This window comes from Gossypium arboreum, chromosome 5 (assembly GCF_025698485.1).
Source record: "Gossypium arboreum isolate Shixiya-1 chromosome 5, ASM2569848v2, whole genome shotgun sequence".
NCBI lineage: Eukaryota > Viridiplantae > Streptophyta > Magnoliopsida > Malvales > Malvaceae > Gossypium > Gossypium arboreum.
Genome location: NC_069074.1, coordinates 50,977,267 through 50,999,885, shown reverse-complemented (window position 1 = coordinate 50,999,885; position 22,619 = coordinate 50,977,267). Strand labels below are relative to the sequence as shown.

General features: G+C 35.8%; 1 protein-coding gene across 1 annotated transcript; it reads left to right on the top strand.

Moving 5' to 3' along the window:
• The first annotated feature begins 5,795 nt into the window (after positions 1-5,795).
• LOC128292673 (F-box/kelch-repeat protein At1g23390-like) lies at positions 5,796-8,165 on the top strand. The gene is made up of 2 exons (XM_053027566.1): positions 5,796-5,901; positions 7,066-8,165. The coding sequence occupies exons 1-2, from the start codon at positions 5,796-5,798 to the stop codon at positions 8,163-8,165; spliced, it is 1,206 nt and encodes a 401-aa protein (XP_052883526.1).
• Positions 8,166-22,619: the final 14,454 nt, after the last annotated feature.

Sequence of the window (22,619 nt, the reverse complement as noted above, 5' to 3'; positions counted from 1 at the left end):
ATTGGTCTAATAGAAGTCGTATATCTTCAAGAGCGGTAGGTATTCCCTCATAACTCGCCGAATGGTTCCACCTATTTAAATAATATTTTAGCATAAAATTATATTTTAAATCTATGTAATAATTATAAAATCTAATATAAATTTTACCCCGTTAAGAGTGGAAATATATATGGGTGGTTCACTCGAGGACGTAAAAATGAAAAGCGAAACCAGCCCATGATTGTAGTAGTGAGAGGCAACCTTCGATTTTGATTTTATTTGTTTGTGTCATCTGACACATCTCCCAGTACAATGTCGACAACACGACAGACCCCTAACTGAGTTTGCTAGCTGCTCTAAAATCGACGAGTTTTAACAACCACCTCAGATGTACGAGGTTTCATGGCTTGTCTGGCATAAGATAACCTTCGAGGATCTCAAGGATGTATGCCCGAGCGTATCGTATTCTTTCTATTTTAGTCGAATCATCTCCTAGCTCCGGGAATGTGTTTCGTAACTAGCCCATCTCGATCTGACCTCCGTAAATATTATCCGGAATCGCACCCAAAAGATTGTAGCATATGACTCCCCAATCAGTAGATTGAGCGGACCCGGTGAGTACGGACCCATCCATCGGTAACCCCAATTGTAACTGCACATCCTCCAAAGTGATGGTACACTCCCCGCATGGAAGATGAAATGTGTGCGTTTTGGGTCTCCACCTCTCTACGAACGCCCTGATGGGTTTTGGGTCCAACTTGCACCCCCGAACTATATTGGCCACGTGCCAAAAACCCGCTTTCCTAAAGTAATTTTCTATCAACGATGATGGAGGACTAGACATATTACGAATATAACATTGTAACACCCGATCTACCGACTGTTATAAAAAATTATAAAAAAAATTAATTAAATTACATAAATGAAAAAAATTAAATAATATTAAAAATTAAAATTAACCGTTACCATTTTCATTTGGTCGATGGAGATATGTTTATTATTGAGATGAATTAATTGCCGAACCATTGCTAACAGGATCAAATTTCTTCAAAATTATAAAAAAATAATACTAATTTAGACAAAAACTAAAACTTAGAGAGCTTTGAGAGCTTTTTTTGAGAAATTTAGAGAGAATTTGGAAGAAATGTAATTTGGAGGAAATTTTGTGTGAAAAAAATGGATAGGGGATTTTATAATTTTTTTTATAACAGTTGGCCCCAACGGTCAAATTTTTAAATGACTGTTAGGGCAAAAACATGGGCTAAAACGCGCCCAATAAGCGCACTTTTGCCATGTTAGCAAAAGCACTTCCACATTAGCACATTTTTTTTGACATGGCAAAAGCACTCCCACGAGAAAGTGCTTTTCTGAAATTTCTCCTTAAAATACTACAATGTTGGTGCATTTTAAATTTTTTTAGCTCATTCCGATAAATAATCTTTTAAATGGCCCATTTATGTAAATAATATTAGAAATGAGATTTTTTTAGTAAGATACCCGATTAGTATTAATTTATGTTAAAAAAAAGGTGTGTGGGACTTTTTTAATGTTATGGATAAGTATTAACATGGTTCATTAATAAATAATGATAAATTAAAAGGTTAATCATTAGTGTTTTTCTTCTTTTCTTTTTTCATTTTTTTTTTGCCAAAAAGGTTCATCAATGGTTAATAACCAAATAAATACAAGCCTTTTGAGTTTCTCCATCCTTTATTAATAAACGTTTCTCCATCCTTTATTAATAAACTGCCTAAATCCTCGAAAGTCGCCACCAACGATGAACAAAGAACATGAAGAAATTCAATCTGAATCCGACTGTTGAAAAGTCAACAAAGGTAGGAAGCAACTTGTTAAAAAGGTGAAGCAAGTTGCACCGAATGTTGAAAAGTTGAATGGGATAATTGCAATTTTGGTCCCTAATTTTTAGGCCATTTGCAAGTTAGTCCCGAACTTCAACTATAAATAGGCCTTTTCATTTTCATTTCAACCATCCCAACCAATCTTTCTCTCTTAGTTTCTCTCTTCTCCCATTTGAGAATTCTTAAGGAATTCTATTTGTTTGTAATATTTTGGAGATAGTAAAGTTATCATCTGGTGTTAGTGCCCGAGGACGTAGGTATAATTTACCGAACCTCGTTAAAACTCTTGTGTTCTTTCTTGTCCTATTTTTCTTTCAATATTTGAGGGTATAATAGTAGTATTTAATTGTGCTATTAAATTACTATAAAAGGGATATTCGACTAAGGAAAGACTTGGTATTTAAGAGATCCTTGTGATCCACCTCTCTTCCCGGAATTGAACTTTGTGTGATTTTTAGTACAATAATTTACACGCTCCGACCCTATTGAAACAACAAGTGGTATCGAGTCAAGGTTAATCGTAGTATGCTCTGTGGTTGCGCTTAAACCGATCTTCCACATCGTAAAAGATTTCCTTAGGTATATTGAAAGATTATGGAGAAAACGGTCGGTGTAGGAGCTTCAACATCGTCCATGTGGACAAGACCGACAATTGCAAATGCAAGATTGGCCGTGGAGATCTTTGATGGCACGGGCCATTTTGGTATGTGGCAAAGTGAGGTTCTAGATGCCCTTTTTCAGCGAGGTCTAGACATTGCCATTGATGAAGAGAAACCAGATGATGTACAGGAGAAAGATTGAAGGCGATCAATCGGTTGGCATGTGGCACAATTCGATCATGCCTTTCTCGAGAGCAGAGGTATGCTTTTTCAAAGGAGACTTCGCAAATAAGTTGTGGGTGGCACTTGAAGAAAAATTTTGAAGAAAACAAGAAAATAAGCTCCACTTGAAGAAAAGACTGCTTTCGCTTCACTTACGTCCCAAGTACCACAATGAATGATCACATCACCAAATTTAATCAGTTAGTCACCGATTTGGTGAATATGGATGAGACATTCAAAGATGAAGATTTGGCTTTGATGTTGTTGGGGTCACTTTCGAGGAGTTTGAGTTCCTAGAAACTACTCTACTTCATGGCAGAGTGATATATCTCGAGCGAAGTCTCATGCGGCCTTATACGCTTATGAACAGAGAAAGAAGGACAAACAGAAAAACTCAATCGAGATACTGAAGCTTTAGTAGTCCGAGGTCGCTCATACACTCGGAAGAAAACTCAAAAGGGAGATCAAAGTCAAAGTCCGACTCGGGAAAGATGAATGTGCCTTTTGTCATGAGAAAGGCCACTGGAAGAAAAATTGTCCAAAGTCAAGAATAAGGGAAAAGTCTGCTGAGATGCTTGTGTTGCAAAGCATGATACCAGTGACTCAATTATCATGGTTGCATCATCATCGCTGCTCCATTCGGATGAGTGGATATTGGATTCGGGTTGTACCTATCATATGTCCCCTAACCGGAGTGGTTCTCGATTTAGTAGAACTAAATGGAGGAGTTGTTTATATGGGCAATGACAATGCTCAGAAACTGCTGGGATAGGTTCAATCCAATTAAAGAATCAAGATGGATCAACCGAGTTCTAACCGATGTTGATGCGTGCCCGCTTGAAGAAAAATCTCATCTCATTGGGAGCCTTGGAATCCAATGGTTCAGTTGTTACTATGAGAGATGGGGTTTTGAAAGTGACATCCGCGACTTGTGATATTGAAGGGCATCAGAAAAATAACTTGTATTACTACCAAGGTAGTACAGTTATTGGAGCATCATTGCACTTCCGGTAACAAAGAATTGGACTCAATGCGGTTGTGGCATATGAAGTTGGGACATGCAAATGAAAAATCCTTGCAAATTTCGCAAAGCAAGGATTGTTGAAAGGTGCAAAGGCTTGCAAATTAAAATTTTGCGAGCATTGTGTTTCGGGAAAGCAAAAGAGAGTGAAATTTAAGATCGCTATCCATAATACAAAAGGTATTTTGGAATATGTTCACTCAGATGTGTGGGGGCCTTCCAAAACACTTTCGTTGGGAGGAAAACACTACTTTGTTACTTTTGTTGATGACTTTTCCAGAAGAGTTTGGGTGTATACCATGAAAACTAAAGATGAAGTGCTTGGAGTTTTTCTTAAATGGAAAACTATGATCGAAAACCAGACTGGCAAGAAAATCAAGCGGCTTAGGACGGACAATGGAGGGGAATATAGAAGTGATCCGTTCTTCGATGTGTGCCAAGAGTATGGTATTGTTCGACACTTCACAGTTAGGGATACACCACTGCAGAATGGAGTGGCAGAGCGTATGAATCGAACATTGCCGGAGAAAGTTCGATGTATGTTGTCCAATGTTGGGTTGGGCAAGCAATTTTAATGAGGTCGTGACATACCTGGCCATCTTATTAATCGCTTGCCATCATCGCATTAGAAAGAAAAACTCCTATGGAGGTATGGTCTGAAAACCGCCACTGATTATGATTCCTTACATGTGTTTGGATCCACCGATATTACCATGTGAAGGAGTCAAAGTTAGATCCGAGGACAAAGAAAGCTCTCTTTATGGGAATCACTTCGAGTGAAGGGATTTCGTCTTTGGTGCTTAAGCACAAAGAAAATGATCTCAGAAAGAGATGTTACCTTTGATGAATCGCCACATTGAAAAGGTAGCAGATGAAGATATTCAGACAAGCGATACTCCACGGCAGTGGAGTGTACTCCAAAACAGTGGAGTTTGAGCAGATGGGGATTTGCCCAGTTAATAAGTCTAATTCTCCACCACAATGGAGGAATTAGAGGTTGAAGAGGTTCGACCCAAGAACCATTAAGTACACCGAACCGATTGCAGCTTGCAAGGCCAAGGAGAGAAATTCGTAAACCCGCTCGATTTATCGATATGGTGGCTCACGCCTTCCCGTTGTTGATGATGATATTCCTATCACTTATCAAGAAGCAATGCAAAGCTTAGAAAGTGATAAATGGAAAAGCGCCATGGATGAAGAAATGCAATCTCTCCCAAGAACAATACTTGGGAGTTGGCGCAATTACCGAAAGGTAAAAGGGCAATCGGATGCAAGTGGGTATTCGCAAAGAAAGATGGATCTCCTAGCAAGAAAGATGTTCGCTACAAGGCAAGGTTAGTAGCTAAAGGTTACGCCGAAGGAGGGAATTGACTACAATGATGTTTTTTCCCTGCTAGAAGCATTCCTCCATTAGAATTTTGTTGGCCTTGGTAGCACAGCTTGAATTTGGAGCTAGCTCAACTTGATGTTAAAACGGCTTTCTTGCATGGTGAGTTAGAAGAGAGATCTATATGACTCACCTCAAGGATACAAAGATGCTGGTGGTAGAAATTGGGTTTGTAAGTGAACAAATCGCTATATGGATTGAAGCAATCCCCGAGGCAAGGGTACAAGCGATTTGATAGCTTTATGAAAAGGCGTATACACAAGAAGCAAATATGACAATTGTGTGTATTTGCAAAAGCTACATGACGGATCTTTCATTTATCTACTCTTGTATGTTGATGATATGTTAATCGCTTCAAAGAGCCAAAAAGAGATAGATAAGCTGAAGGCTCAGTTGAATCAAGAGTTCGAGATGAAAGATCTAGGTGAGGCCAAGAAGATTCTCGGCATGGAGATAAGTAGAGATAGACAGAGAGGCAAGCTTTGTTTGAATCAGAAGCAATATCTGAAAAATGTATTACAATGTTTTGGTGTAAATGAAAACACAAAACATGTAAGTACCCCACTTGCTTCTCATTTGAAACTTAGTGCTCAATTATCTCCGAAAACTGAAGAAGAAAGAGAATATATGGCAAAAGTCCCATATGCTAATGCAGTTGGGAGTTTGATGTATGCGATGGTGTGTACGCGGCCTGACATTTCACAAGCTGTTGGAGTTGTGAGCGGTATATGCATGATCCTGGAAAGGGACATTGGCAAGGCTGTGAAATGGATTCTGCAGTATCTTCAAAAACCGTAGATGTTGGTTTAGTTTTTGAGCAGGATGAAACACTTGGTCGGGTTTGTAGTTGGATATGTTGATTCCGACTTTGCTGGTGATTTAGATAAACGCTGCTCAACTACGGGTATCTGCTTACTCTTGCTAAAGCCCCAGTGAGTTGGAAGTCTACCTTGCGATCTCATGAGTCGTGTCTACTACAGAGGCGTAATATATGGCGCTTCGTAAGTCATTAAGGAGGCTATTTGGCTTAATGGATTGTTGAAAGACTTGGGAGTTGTTCAAAGTCACATTAGTCTATATTGTGACAATCGAGCGCTATTCATTTAGCGAAAAATCAAGTCTATCATTCAAGAACCAAGCATATCGACGTAAGATATCACTTTAAAGGGAAGTCTTTGAAAAAGGAAAATTCTACTTCGAAGATTCCGGCAAGCAGATAATCCCGCAGATATGATGACCAAAGTGGTAACAACAATCAAGTTTAATCATTGTTTGAACTTGATTAATATCCCGAGAATTTGAGCACCTTCAGTGTATGGCGCCGAGAGCGCATTTGGAGGCACTACAAAAGATAACTTTATCGAATTTGGGGAGTTGAAGGAAGTGTGTGAAGATGCGATTATCCTAATCAAATCTTCAAGGTGGAGATTGTTGAAAAGTCAACAAAGGTAGGAAGCAACTTGTTAAAAGGTGAAGCAAGTTGCACCGAATGTTGAAAAGTTGAATGGGATAATTGCAATTTTGGTCCCTAATTTTTAGGCCATTTGCAAGTTAGTCCCTGAACTTCAACTATAAATAGGCCTTTTCATTTTCATTTCAACCATCCCAACCAATCTTTCTCTCTTAGTTTTCTCTTCTCCCATTTGAGAATTCTTAAGGAATTCTATTTGTTTGTAATATTTTGGAGATAGTAAAGTTATCATCCGGTGTTAGTGCCCGAGGACGAGGTATAATTTATCGAACCTCGTTAAAACTCTTGTGTTCTTTCTTGCCCTATTTTTCTTTCAATATTTGAGGGTATAATAGTAGTATTTAATTGTGCTATTAAATTACTATAAAAGGGATATTCTGACTAAGGAAAGACTTGGTATTTAAGAGATCCTTGTGATCCACCTCTCTTCCCTGGGAATTGAACTTTGTGTGATTTTTTAGTACAATAATTTACACGCTTCCGACCCTATTGAAACAACACCGACATCATTCGTGGAGATGTCTTAGAATCGATTTTCTGTCATGTTCCGCTTATCCATCTGGTTCCTGTTTGCCACCTTTCCAAATCATGGAACCGCGCCCTCTTCTCCTCTCTCCGCCACTTCAACAAGCCCAAACCATGGCTCATTGTCCACTCTCAGACCTCACGCCCTCCTTACACCACCGCCGCCTCCTCCGTCGCTTACGACCCGCGCTCCAACCTTTGGCTCCGAATCAACCACGACCCACCCGTCGAATACGTCTCGGATCTCCGTTCATCCAACTCCACGCTGCTTTACATGTTGTCTATCTCGAAATTCTCCTTCTCTTTCGACCCTCTCCATTTGACTTGGCACCAAGCTGACCCACCCCTCGTGTGGCGGACGGACCCCGTTGTCGGTATTCTGGACCGCCGTCACATCGTCGTCGCTGGCGGCGCCTGGGATTTCGAAGATGATCCACTCTCAGTGGAAATCTACGACCTCGAAACTCGCAAATGGGACACCTGTGAGTCAATATCGGCAATCTTCGAACACTCTGCAGCTTCCATGTGGCTCTCTATCGCCGCCAATACAAAAACATTATATGCTATGGAACAAGCTTCAGGCATTACGTGTTCCTTTGACCCGATATCCAGGATCTGGTTGGGTCCGTTCGATCTCCGACATGATCCGAACATTTACTTTTCGGTTATTGGAATATCCAGGGACAACTTGATCATGTTGGGGTTACTCGGAAATTCCGAGAATGTTAAAGACATCAAAATCTGGGAACTAAAGGGTGAATCATTTGAGTTATTTAAGGAAATCGGAGCGATGCCAAAAGAGTTAGTGGAAAAGCTGAAAGAGGAACATGCAAGTTTAAGCTCAATAAAAATAAGTTTAACGGGTGATGTTTTATACATATTCAACCCCGAAGAGCCAAAGGAATTGGTGGTTTGTGAGATTGACGGCCGCCAAAGGGTTTCCCGGTGGGGAAGTTTGAAGAACTCGATGGTGAATGACGGGGGTAGGGTGACAGAGAGGGCGGTGCTTACGTGCGCCGATGTCAGTTTGGGTGATTTACGGAAAGCTATGAAGTTCGGGAAAGGGAGTTTCAGTACTGTTAATAACGGGATTTTACAGTGAGTTTTTTTTAATATTTTTTTCTCATGCATTCAACTGCAGTTATTGTTGATGGATTTGTTAATTTCCTCAAATATAAAATAATAATAAAGATATAATTAAAATTCTACTTGAAGGATGTATTAAACAACTAAAATATTTGATTGACTAATTATTATCATTTTATCTTAGGTTAAGTAAAATTAATCAAAGTGATTAAAAATAAGAAAAATGGTTAAAAATCTTGCATTACCAAAGTAACTTAAGATTGCTAAAATTGAGATTTTTAATTTTAGGATTGTTTGTACAATAATGAAAGTGTAATTATTATCCAAGAAATTACATTATAATTTTTAAGTTATATTTGTATTATAAATTGTAATTATACAGTTACATAATTTATATTTTTAAAATATTAATTATTATAAAAATTATTAGTATGTTACAAGTAAAAAAGGTAAAATCAAATCATCATATATATTATATTAGTCTAAAAAGGTAGTCGATGATACGATCACTAATAGAAAATAAAAGAAAAATAAAAATCATATGTAATTTTATCTAATTATTCTAGAACATATTTGTTTAGTTATTCCTTCTTTAATATTTAACATGTGTTCTTTATCATCATTTGTTAGTACTTGACCAAGTTCATCATCAACTGAATTTGGATATGCATCTTTAACATTATTAAGATCTCTTTTTTCCATGTACTATTTGATATATGTATCATTTTAATTCCACCTATGATTCAAATTATGAAATATGCAACATGCTAATACGATCCATTATTGTTTTTTTATGCTATACTAAGGTGATATTGTTAATACCGAAAATATATTTTTAAAATGTCAAATGTCTTCTCAACTACATTTCATAGCCTTAAATTATAGAGTTTGCGAGCTGTTTATGATACTTGTGTCTGACACCATTCTCTCAAATGGGATCATACTTCATGATATGGTGTAAGGAAACTTTTTGTATTTGAATAATTAACATTGACATTATAATATTTGAGTTCATAGTCCAAATATGTATCTTTAATTATAAAAAAAACCTTATATAAACTTTATTGAGAGAAAGATAAATGCTAGGTTATATTCTTTTTATAATATATAAAATAAGTTAAAATAATATAAATTTTATGATATATAACCTTTATAAAAGAAGGTTTTATAAACTGTCCAATAACTATCATAATACTTTTTATATATAACATAATTTTTATAACTTTAGAAAGTTAATTTTTATAAATAAGTTATGATAAGAAAAAAATTATAATATTTTTTTATGAATATGTATGTTACTTTATAATATAGTATGGACACATGAATAAGTTATGTTAATACTTCTAGAATGTAGATTTTATAAAATATATATTATAACACTTTTATTATATGTAAATTCTTTTTATAATAAACTTTTTACGATTACTTTAGAACTTTTTAAAATCTAAATAATATAATTTTTGTTATAATTTTATAAAAATATAAATTATTTTTATAATATAAATTTTAGGATTTATAATATAAGAAAATTTTGACTATAATCACCCCAAACACTCATACCTATTCATGCTTATAATATAATTTTTATAACTTGTATTAAAATTATTTTTTAAATTGATTTGACTGCATTCTCCCTCATAATTGTAAAGTCAAATTGGCGTGTTCCAAATACACCCAAATTGGTGGGACTTACCAATTACAATGGTTAAAGTAGGAGAAATTTTTGCATCTCACCTAACCTGTGGTTTCCACATGTCTTTATTTTATCAAAATATATATAATTTTATTAAATATATATAAACATTTTAAAATATAAAAATATAAAAATCTAAAAATCTTTAAAACCTAAAAATTATTAAAAATTAAATATTTTTAACAAAAAATTAAGAATCATTTGGGTGATTCTTGATCTTTTATCTTTTCCTTGAACATCAGAATTCATCTTATCTGATAAATTCTTCATCTTCATTTGGGTAATTTTCAATATCAAATCCTTCTCCTTTATCATCATCCTAACATTAAAAGATAAAACCCCAATAATCCCATTAAATAATTAATTTTTTAATTAAAAAAATGGGTTACACCTTGAAGAAGAAGGTTTTCATTAGAAGAAGAGAGTACAATCCAATTTTCCATATGCTTTATTTTTGTCAAATCCTCAATTGCTAATGCTAGCTAACACCCTCTTGTTGCTGAAACAAGAAAACCAGAAAAGGAAAAAATCAACACAAAGAAGACAACCCATCTTATTTGGGTTTGGGTTTTCGGGTTTAGTGGGCTCTAAGCCTCTGTTTGAGAATCCACATGGTGAAAAAAGAGACTACTGATGGGAGAACACTATCGCCATCCTAAATCCACCCAATAATCAATGTAAGAGATCAGAGCTTTCGAACTTCATAAGTAAATTTAGTAAATCCATGGATTTTATTGGGTTTAGTAAGAAAATCAAATGAATATTTGAGTAGAGGAGAGATAGGGGAAGAGTTTGGTGGTGATATTTTTCGGAGGAGATCATTAGAGATATAGTGATGGTGCATGCTACGGTCTTGAGTGATAGATCTTGTCACTGGATGATTCATAGGCAATTCGTTTGTCTTGTCAAGGCTCTTTCCTTGATTTTAATCTCTTCGTCACAAATGACCTATATTGAACAAGTGGAGCTTGTCGAAGGGAATTCCAAACCTTGAATCTTGTTAGTCTCCTCTATATTATACACTTCCCAAATGTCTTTTAAATAGAGGTTACAAAGTTCAGTTGAAATTAAAAGACTTATTAAGAAAGTAATTCTACAAAAGGAAAGACTTCCAAAAGAATAATTTAATACTTTTCTAATAAAATAATAATAAAACTAATTCTTAATAGCATAAAAATACTAATTCCCTTAAACATCATTTGTTGTCGTTCCACTTTCGCGCACCCTACGACGACATAGGTTTGTCTGAAAAATGCATCTGTCACATTACCCTCTCTGTGGAAAAAGAGCTTGTCCTCAAGCTCGATAGTCGGATAGAAGTTTCAAAATTCTTGGGCATTCTCCTAGGTGGTGCCAGTGTCAACTGGACCAATCCATTGCACTAAAACTTCCTATTTGCCATGATTGAGTGAGTACAAAGAATTGTGGCAAGAGATGGAAGAACTTGTTTGTAACACCTCTTACCCAAGTTCGACGCCAATACTGGGTACGAGTCATTACCGTTCACAAATCACATACACATGTACTAAATTAGATCATACGAGCTTGTTAAAATTTAAAATTTTTTCGAAAATTGTTTACACTCCTCAATATAGGCCTACGAGGCCTCAAACATCTATTGGAAACCATTCAGAACCAACTCGGGTCCTTAAACCGACTTTATAAAAATAACTTTAGAAATAGGGCACACGCCCGTGTGGAAGGGCAACATGCCCGTGTGGCCACCATGAAATGGCCGTGCTGATAACCCGTGTGGTTCACACGGCCTAAGCACAAGGGAACATGCCCGTGCCCTGAACCCGTGCGAATTAAATTTTAAATTCGAACCTACAGGGGTTTTCACAAGGCCTGACACACGCCTGTGTGCATTACCGGTGTCCCTCACACGGCCATGACACACTCATATCTTAGCCCGTGTCTAAAAACCTTGACATTCTGTTTCTGACGTCAGCATCCAATTTAGGGCACACGGCTAAGGCACACACCCGTGGCCAGAGGTTGTGTCCTCCACACGGCTAAGACACATGGCCGTGTCTCTGCCCGTGTGTTTACTACCATGCATACTGACTTGTCAATTTAACATGTAGGGGACACACAGCCGGATAACACGCCCATAGGGCTGACCGTGCATCACACACGGCCTAGACACACGCTCGTATTACCGAAAGTTAATGTATATTAAAATAAAACAAAACATAAAAAGATGGCCATTGTCATATTGTATTGCCAAAAGTTAAAAGAAATAGAAGCCATTGAAGCTTCAAAGTATTCTGCCATTGCATGGGTGAATATGTAAGTCTATTTTGCTCGGTTTTTGATGGTTTCTATGTTTTTGAGATTGTTGCTTTGTGTTCTAGCTAGCCCATGCTTAAATTCATGAAATTATTGATGATTTGGAAATGTACCATGGATAAAATCATGAGTTTGGTGAAGATATATGTTGAAATATAAAAGCTTGATGTTGGGTTTACATGTTTTGTCTTTGGATTTTTGATGAATTTGAGTAATTTGGGCTAATTTGTAAAAATGTTATTTTGAGGGACTAAAATGTAAAATAAATGAAATGTATGGACTTGTATGAGATATATGAAAATTCGGTTAAGCTTGTGTATAAGCAAATTATATGTATTTTTTGATTTTGTGAATTAGGGACTAAAGTATCGAATGTGAAAATGTGAGGGTTAGTTTGTAAAATGCCCTAAATATGTGTCTATGGATTATTTTGAATGATTTGGGTAATAAATGGGTTAATTTTAAATAAATATGATCAAGAAAAATGGAATTTGGACTTAGACTGAGGGAAGTAGAAGATTATAGAGTAAACAATCCGAGTCAATAAATTCTGAGTACGAGGTAAGTTCGTATGCAAAATATGATGTTGTAAGTATGTTTTGATGCTTTGCTTATACGTGGATTGTATATATACTTGGTTTGAATTAATACGATGGTAAATCAATGGTGTTTGGCACTAAATGTGCGATTCAAACTAGCTTCGGCTATATGAGGCACTAAGTGTGCGATACCGATATAGTTTTGGTTAATTAAGATGGCACTAAGTGTGCAAAATCATTCTAGCTTCGGTTAGCCTTTAAAGCACTATGTGTGCTAATGTTTGACGCAATAGTAATTTATAAAGAGTCTTAAAATATCTGAACGGAAAGTGAGAATGAAAATTAATAAGTACGAAAGGTTCAGGTATGTATGATACCTATGTGGTAGATGATATTATGTATGTGAAGTTCATTGAATTAGTATAACCATATGAATTGTGTTGGCATAGCATTGATAGATGATTTGAGAAATTATAAATACTTATGTATTGATATTTTATATTTTATATACTGTTTAAGATTTTTGGTACGAGCTTACTAAGCTTTTGAAAGCATACTTTGTGTGTGTGTTTGCATTGTTTTATAGATATTGAAGCTACTGTGAGCTCGAGGATCGTGAAGGATTATCGCCACACTATCGAACCTCATTTTGGTACTTTTAAAATGTATATATTAAAGTATGACATGTATAGGCTAGAAGTTGTGGAATTATGTTTTGTGATGTATATATTTAGCCATGTGATATGGCTAGTTTGTGTTTGAACTTATAATTTGATAATGGTATATGATATGTGATGATAATGTGCAATTGTGGTATGTTTTTGGTTGGCTAAAAAGATATGGTAAATGATGAAAATTTTGGTAAGCTTTGAGTATGAGATTACATGATGTATTGATCATATGTTTAGGTATGATTTTAGTTTAAGTTTTGGTATGAATTAATTGATGAATTGGGATAAAAATTTGATTGGTAATGATATGTCATGAATGGCTTTTGTTTTGGTTGTGGTTTGGACATAAATGTTGTGCAATTATGCTTGGTTTGGTGCTTGTAGGTTTGACCAAATTGGGGTGGCAAGTTAACTTTTCAATTGGCCTATTTTTGTCCACACGGGCAGAGATACGGGCGTGTGTCTCAGCCATGTGTGATACACGGCTATATTGCATGGCAGTGTGTCCCTTGTGGTACCCTACAATTGTAACTAAGGCCCGAACACGGTTAAAGCACACGGGCGTGTGGCTAGCCGTGTGGGCCCAAGTTAGACTCGACCACGATCAAGGCACTCGGGCATGTCTTGTAGTCGTGTGATCAAGTTAGTAGCTATGCCCTGTTTTGCCACGGCTTAGACACACGGCCGTGTCTAAGGCCATGTGAGACACGCGGCCTGTTCACACAGGCGTGTGACCTTTTAAAAGTTAAAAATTTTTATAAGTTCTGAAACTTTCATATGTTATCGAATTAATCCTGAAAGCATGTTATAGACTTCGTACGATCGTTTAAAGTTCACGTTGAATATGAATGATCTATGTTTATTGAAATGAAAGGTCATTTGATATTTGATGGTTCTGATCTGTGTTATGAGTCCGGTAATGCCTCTTAACCTATTCTGGCGACAGTTACGGGTTAGAGATGTTACATTTTATTGGTATCAGAGTTATGGTGTCGGTTCTAGGACTACCATAGTGTTTGTGAGTCTAGCTATACTTGCCATATTTATGAACTGCGATTGTGTGATGAACCCTGACATTGAAATGTGCTTTTATATAGAAAATGGATGCTGAAAGAGCCGTAGCAGATGATGTTGAAAGTAATGCGCCTACTCTCACACAAGGGACGGTGCAAGTTGATTCTCAACCTGCTACGAGTAATCGTGATGGTAAGGCTAGACAAGCCTTCTATCAGATGATGAGTGATTGGTTCACCTAATGTATTAGAACCAATTCGGCTGTCCAACAACCTCTACCCCCAGTTAATCCTCCTCAAACTTCTGTGATGCCACCAGTGAATCCGGTTTAGTTAAATAGACCACCAGTTGATAAGATTAGAAAATATGGTACTGAAGAGTTCCGAGCTACAACGAGCGATGATGCTGAAAAAGCTGATTTCTAGTTAGAGAATATGATAAGAGTGTTTGATGAATTGTCTTTGAGTCCAGAAGAATGCATAAACTGTGCTGTTTCCCTTTTGAGAGATACGGCGTACCATTGGTAGAAGACTTTGACATCTGTGGTTCCGAGTGAACAGGTTACTTGGGATTTCTTTCAAACTAAATTTCGGAAGAAATATATCAGTCAGAGATTCATTGATCAGAAACGCAAAGAGTTTATTGAGCTTAAACAAGGTCGTATGTCTGTCACAGAATACAAGTGGAAATTTGTAAGGTTGAGTCAGTATGCCCGAGAATGTGTATCTTCAGAAGGAATAATGTGCAAAAGATTTGAAGATAGTTTGAATGAGGATATTCGTTTGTTAGTTGGGATTTTGGAAATCAAAGAATTCGTTGTACTTGTGGAACGAGCATGTAAAGCTGAAGATCTTGGGAAAGAGAAAAGAAAAGCTAATTTTGAAGCTAGAGCGGTACGAAAGAGATCATTAGGCAAATCATTTCAATTTGGATCAAAGAAGTTTAGAGATGATAGCAGTCGTTCAAAGACTAGTGTGGGACATTTGAACAGAGATCGTGTTAGATCGCAATCAAATTTCAAATCTTCAGCTACATCTGTTGCAAGTGTTGATAATGCAAAGAATGAAAAGCCTGAGTGTGATCAATGTGGAAGATGACATTTCAGAGAATGCTGGGGAAAAAGTAATAACTGAGCTTGTTATAGTTGTAGTTCAAGAAATCATTTTATAAAAGATTGCCCAGTATTAGTTGAAAAAGATAATGTTTAGAATCCGAGGGAGAGAGGTGACGCTTCTCATGGTAGACCTCCCAGAAATTTAGGAAATATAAGCGGTAGTCAAAGAGGAACAAAAGACACAGCTGTTAGATCTAAGGCTCGGGCACTTGCCAGAGCCTATGCTATCCGAGCTCACAAGAAAGCTTCATCGCCAGATGTGATTACAGGTACATTTACTCTCTATGATACTTATATGATTGCTTTGATAGATCCTGGATTGACACATTCGTATATATGTATGAACTTAGTGAACAGAAAGACTTTGACTGTAGAGTCTACTGAATTTGTAATTAGAGTTTCGAAACCCCTAGGCAGATGTATTCTGGTTGATAAAGTATGCAAGAATTGTCCATTAATGTTTTGAGACACTTGTTTTCCGACTAATCTGATGTTGTTACCTTTTGATGAGTTTGATATAATTCTAGGTATAAATTGGTTAACTTTGCATGATGCTGTGGTGAATTGCAAATGGAAAACTATTGATTTGAGATGCAATAATGACAAAATAGTCAGAATTGAATCTAGTGATTTGAATGGATTGCCTGCTGTAATATCCTCGATGAAAGCTTTAAGTATTGTGAGAAAGGGTTGTGAAGCTTATTTTGCATATGTGATTGATTCGAGAGTGTCAGAAAAGAAAGTTGAATCAGTGCCTATTGTGTGTGAGTTCCTTGATGTATTTCATGAAGAACTTCCGGGATTACCTCTGGTTAGAGAGGTAGAATTTGGTATTGAATTGGCACCTAGTACTGCTCCGATTTCAATAGCTCCGTATAGAATGGTTCCGATCGAGTTAAAAGAATTAAAGTCTCAGTTGCAAGAGTTGACTGATAGAAGATTTGCCAGACTGAGTTTCTCACCTTGGGGTTCTTCGGTTCTATTTGTGAAAAAGAAAGATGGTACGATGAGAATGTGTATCGACTATAGTCAATTGAATAAAGTGACTATCAAGAATAAATATCCTCTACCCCGAATTGATGATTTGTTTGATCAGTTGAAAGGAGCTACTATGTTTTCGAAAATAGATTTGAGATCAGACTATTATCAGTTGCGAGTGAAAGACTCAGATATTCCGAAAACTGCTTTTAGAACGAGGTACGACCACTATGAATTCTTAGTTATGCCTTTCGGATTGACTAATGCACCTGCTATCTTTATGGATTTGATTAATAGAATTTTCAGACCGTATTTAGATCAATTTGTTGTTGTATTTAATGATGACATATTGATTTATTCACGTGATGAATCCGAACATGCCGAGCATTTGAGATTAGTGCTACAGATTTTGCGAGATAAGCAGTTGTATACGAAATTTAGTAAATGTGAGTTCTGGTTACGAGAATTTGGTTTCCTGGGTCATATTGTATCAGTATTTGGTATTCGAGTTGATCCGAGCAAAATTTCAACTATTCTGGATTGGAAACCTCCGAGAAAGGTCTTTGAAGTCTGTAGTTTTCTGGGACTTGCTAGTTATTATAAAAGTTTCATGAATTTTTTTTGATAATTGTGACTCCATTGACAAAACGGCTACAGAAAAATGTCAAGTTTGAGTGGTCCGAAAAGTGTCAGAACAGCTTTGGTTAGTTGAAGACTTTGTTGACTGAAGCTTCGGTATTGGTACAACCTGAATCGGGTAAAGAATTTGTGATCTACAATGATGCTTCATTGATTGGTTTGGGATATGTTTTGATGCAAGAAGGCAAAGTCATTGCTTATGCTTCGAGACAGTTGAAACCGCATGAAAAGAACTATCCGACGCACGATCTTGAGTTAGCTGTGATTGTGTTTGCTCTAAAAATTTGACGCCATTACTTGTTCGGTGAGAAGCGTCACGTATACTCTAATCATAAGAGTTTGAAGTATTTGATGACTCAGAAAGATCTGAATCTGCGACAGAGAAGATGGTTAGAACTGCTAAAAGATTATGAACTTGTGATTGATTATCATCCGGGAAAAGCAAATGTTGTTGCTAATGCCTTGAGTCAAAAATTGTTGTTTGCTTTGTGTGCAATGAATACTCGTTTGGTTTTATTAGATAATGGTTCATTTCTAGCTGAATTAAAAGCAAGACCTTTGTTCTTACAACAGATTATCGAAGCTCAGAAGATTGATAATGAGATTTTAGCTAAATGAGCTCAGTGCAATGTAAAGTCTGATTCAGAATTCAGAGTTGACAAAGATGATTGCTTGAGATTTCAAGATCAAATTTGTTTTCTGAGAAATCCAGAATTAATTCAAATGATTCTGAGTGAAGCTCACAGTAGTCGTTTATCTGTGTATCCGGGTAGTACAAAAATGTATAATGATCTAAAACAGCATTATTGATGGTCTAGAAGAAAAAGAGATATCTATGAATTTATTTCTAAATGTTTGATCTGTCAGCAAGTTAAAGCAAAACATCAAGTGCCATCGGGATTGTTACAAACGATTATGGTTCCAGAGTGGAAATGGGATCAAGTGACCATGTACTTTGTTTTGGGTTTACCCCTGTCTCCGAGAAAGAAAGATGCAATCTGGGTTATAGTTGATCGATTGACGAAATCATCTCATTTTATTCTGGTTCGATCCGATTACTCGCTTGATAAATTAGCTGAGTTATATATTTCTGATATTGTGAGATTGAATGGTGTGCCATTGTTTATAATGTCAGACAGAGATCCGAGATTTACATCATGATTCTGGAAGAAATTGCAAGATGCTCTGGGTACTAAATGGCTCTTTAGTACTGCTTTTCATTCGCAAACGGACAGCAATCTGAGCGGATTATTCAGATACTCAAGGATATGTTGAGATGTTATATTCTTGAGTTTGAAGGTACGTGGGAACAATATCTACCTTTGATTAATTTGCTTATAATAAAAATTTTCAGTCTAGCATTAAAATGGCACCCTACGAAGCTTTATATGGCCGCAAATTCTGTACACCTTTGTATTGGACGAAACTCAGTGAAAATAAGATTCACGGGGTTGATTTGATAAAAGAAACTGAGAAGAAAGTAAAAGTGATCCAAAATAGTTTGAAAGCAGCTTCCGATCATCAGAAATCATATGCAGATTTGAAAAAAAAAGACATTGAGTTTGAGATCGGCGATAAAGTGTTTTTGAAAGTGTTTCCGTGGAAGAAAGTGCTTCGGTTTGGTAGAAAAGGCAAACTGAGTACGAGGTTCATCAGGCTGTATGAGATTATTGAGCGTACAAGAAAGGTAGCATATAGATTGTTGTTGCCATCAGAGTTAGAAAAGATTTATAATGTGTTTCATGTATCGATGCTTCGACGATACAGATCTGATCTTTCGCATGTGACACCTCTTTCTGAAATTGAAATTCTGCCTGATATGACTTATGAAGAAAAGCCAATCCGTATCTTAGCTCACGAAGTTAAAGAACTGTAAAATAAGAAAATTCCGTTAGTAAAAGTAATTTGGCATCGAAACGGTATTGAAGAGGCCATGTGGGAGCCCGAAGACATTATGAGGCAGCAATATTCGAATTTGTTTAATGGTAAGATTTTCGAGGACGAAAATCCGTAAGGGGGAGATTGTAATAGTTCAATTTTGACCCTAGTCAGAATAGTGGTTTCGAGACCATAAATTCAAGTAAAAAAATAGGTTAATGTTATTTTCCATGCTTATGAAATGTGAATTAATATGTGTGAAATTTTGGTGTGATAATTTTATCGTTTAAGTGATTATTTTGAAAAAAAAGATTAAATCGCATAAGTTGCAAAAGTTGTATTCTATAAGTTAAAGTACCTATTTGTTTTGATTAATTAAAGGTGAGGTTCTTAAGATGATATAAACCCAATTACATGTTAGTGGATGATATGGTTTGGTAATATGGTAAATATAGTTAATCTTAAAGGGTGGTTAGGTAAATAGCATATTAATGTATATTAAAATAAAACAAAACATAAAAAGATGGCCATTATCATCTTGTATTGCCGAAAGTTAAAAGAAATAGAAGCCATTAAAGCTTCAAAGTATTCTGCCATTGCATGAGTGAATAGGTAAGTCTATTTTACTCGGTTTTTGATGATTTCTATGTTTTTGAGATCGTTGCTTTGTGTTCTACCTAGCCCATGCTTAAATTCATGAAATTGTTGAGGATTTGGAAAAGTACCATGGATAAAATCATGAGTTTGGTGAAGATATATGTTGAAATATAAAAGCTTGATGTTGGGTTTACATGTTTTGTCTTTGGATTTTTGATGAATTTGAGTAATTTGGGCTAATTTGTAAAAATGGTATTTTGAGGGAGTAAAATGTGAAATAAATGAAATGTATGGACTTGTATGAGAGTTATGAAAATTCGGTTAAGCTTGTGTATAAGAAAATTATGTGTATTTTGTGATTTTGTGAATTAGGGACTAAAGTGTCAAAATGTGAAAATTTGAGGGCTAGTTTGCAAAATGCCCTAAATGTAACACCCCTATCCCGTAACCGTCGTCAGAATAGGTAAGGGGCATTATCGGACTTGTAACTCACGTCAGAACAGTAAAATTTTGAACTTTTTCTTGAATTAAAGATCGTTCATTTAAATAAGTACTAAGCACAGCCAAAGGTAAAATTTAAACTTCACTAAGTAAACATTCAAAAGATGCCATTTTCGCATGGCTTATATACATTAACCAAAAATATTCTTCCGCCACTAGTCTATTCTATACATGCCATAAAATAGTTCTAAACATAGCAGTAACAAGCGGTGGATAGTGATAGTGTGACTAGTTGCTGACGATCCCCGAGCCTGTAGCTTTGCAATGAGACCTATAAGACAGAGGAAATAGAGTAAACGGAGTAAGCATTACAATGCTTAGTAAGCTTTAAGCAGTGTCAACAGATAACAATCAAATTATAACATAGTTGTTCGTATTTTTTTATTTCACTCTTCCTCCGGGCATACCATCCCTTTACCGAATATGCACATCTCATCATATACAATAGGCAGATAAACTCTCACATAAAAGTGAGCTCATGTGACATAGATATATCGTATGATTTCACATAACCTCTCACACTAATCCGATGTCACATAATCATAGGAATAGTCCCATAGATTGCTCTCGTATGCATCATATATAAACTTGGAGTACATACCTGTTTAACCTTTCGCATTGAATATATTTATAAGCAATTCTTATTACGAAGTCTTATAGCTTTAACCTCTACTCGGATTATCGGTGAGACCTTTAGCTCGCATTTAAATCTCCACATCGGTTATCGGGTCTTACCCGGACATACTCTCCACACGTAATCATCGGGTCTTACCCGGACATAATCTCCACACGTCGTCGTCGGGTCTCACCCGGAATATATTTCCAAGTTTCATGTACATTTAATCGCATGTTACAACATTCACATTAGCCATTCGGCTTTACCACATATTCATATCTCATACATATTTCACGTTCGCCATTCGGCTTTACGACATATACATATCTCATATATATTTCACGTTAGCCATTCGGCTTTACCACATATACATATCACACATATATTTCACATTCGCCATTCGGCTTTACCACATATACATATCTCATACATATTTCACATTCGCCATTCGGCTTTACCACATATACATATCACACATATATTTCACATTAGCCATTCGGCTTTACCACATATACATATCTCATACATATTTCACATTTGCCATTCGGCTTTACCACATGTACATATCTCATACATATTTCACATTCGCCATTCGGCTTTACCACATATACATATCACACGTATATTTCACATTAGCCATTCGGCTTTACCACATATACATATCTCATACATATTTCACATTCGCCATTCGGCTTTACCACATATACATATCACACATATATTTCACATTAGCCATTCGGCTTTACCACATATACATATATTTATCTTGTACATCAATTTCAGCCATAGCTTATAAGCAACTCAAATAGTTTCATCAATGTTTACAACAAATTCACATATTCACCACAAGCTATTTTCCTGAGCAATAGTCACTAAATTATTTATAACTGGAGCTACAAAACTCAAAATCAATTGTCGTTAATTTTCCCTGAATATAGACTCATATATCTTCCATCCATAAAATTTTCAGAATTTTAGGTTTGGCCAATCAATCCAGATTTTTCTTAAAGTTTGCCCTGTTTCACTGTTTGACTAATCTGACCACTCTTCACTACGAATCAAATTTTTCATTGTACAGAATTTATAATGTGTTCTATTTGATTTGATTTGAAACTAGACTCATTAAGGAGTTTAAGCATATAAATATTATCTTATAACCATTTTTTTACAAATTATAATGATTTTCCAAAAACAGAATAGGGGATTTCGGAGTCATTCTGACACTATCCCACACAACCTTAAATATCTCTTTATAGGAAATTTCTTTGCTTCCACGGTCTCTTTTATAAGAAACTAGACCAACTAAGCTTTGATTACATATTTTATTCAGCCTATAATTCCACACCAACAATTTATAGTGATTTTCTAAAATCACATTACTGTTGCTGTCCAAGCAAATTTTTACAATTTGCTCTTAAATTTTCAAGTCCAAACACTTATGAACTTACCATTTGAGTTTAAGACATATCACGGCCACATCATATCTTATTAAATCAACTCATTATGTCCTATTATGATTGAATTTACTCAACGTTTAATCGCTTAAAACTTACCTCGAAGTGGTCGACGATTAGATGTCCACGCTATTCGCTTACTTTCTCTTTTCCCTATCCGACTTTGATCCTCTTTGCTCTTAAGCTTAAGTAAAACAATAGATTTGCTTAAGTACTTAACTAATATTATTCACTTAACAATCACATTTGGAAATCACATATCATTTAATCTTTGATTGACCAATTTAACACATACCAAAATCCAATCATACATCTAACCTTTATCTCAATACCAAACCGAGTTATAAGATCATACATTATACTAAGCATATCATTAAACATACCTATTCAATTTAGCTAATTTCATAGCCGATTAATCACTTTACCCCACATTACTCAATGCCGAATATTAACCCAACATCACAAGCATAATCACCACGAAACT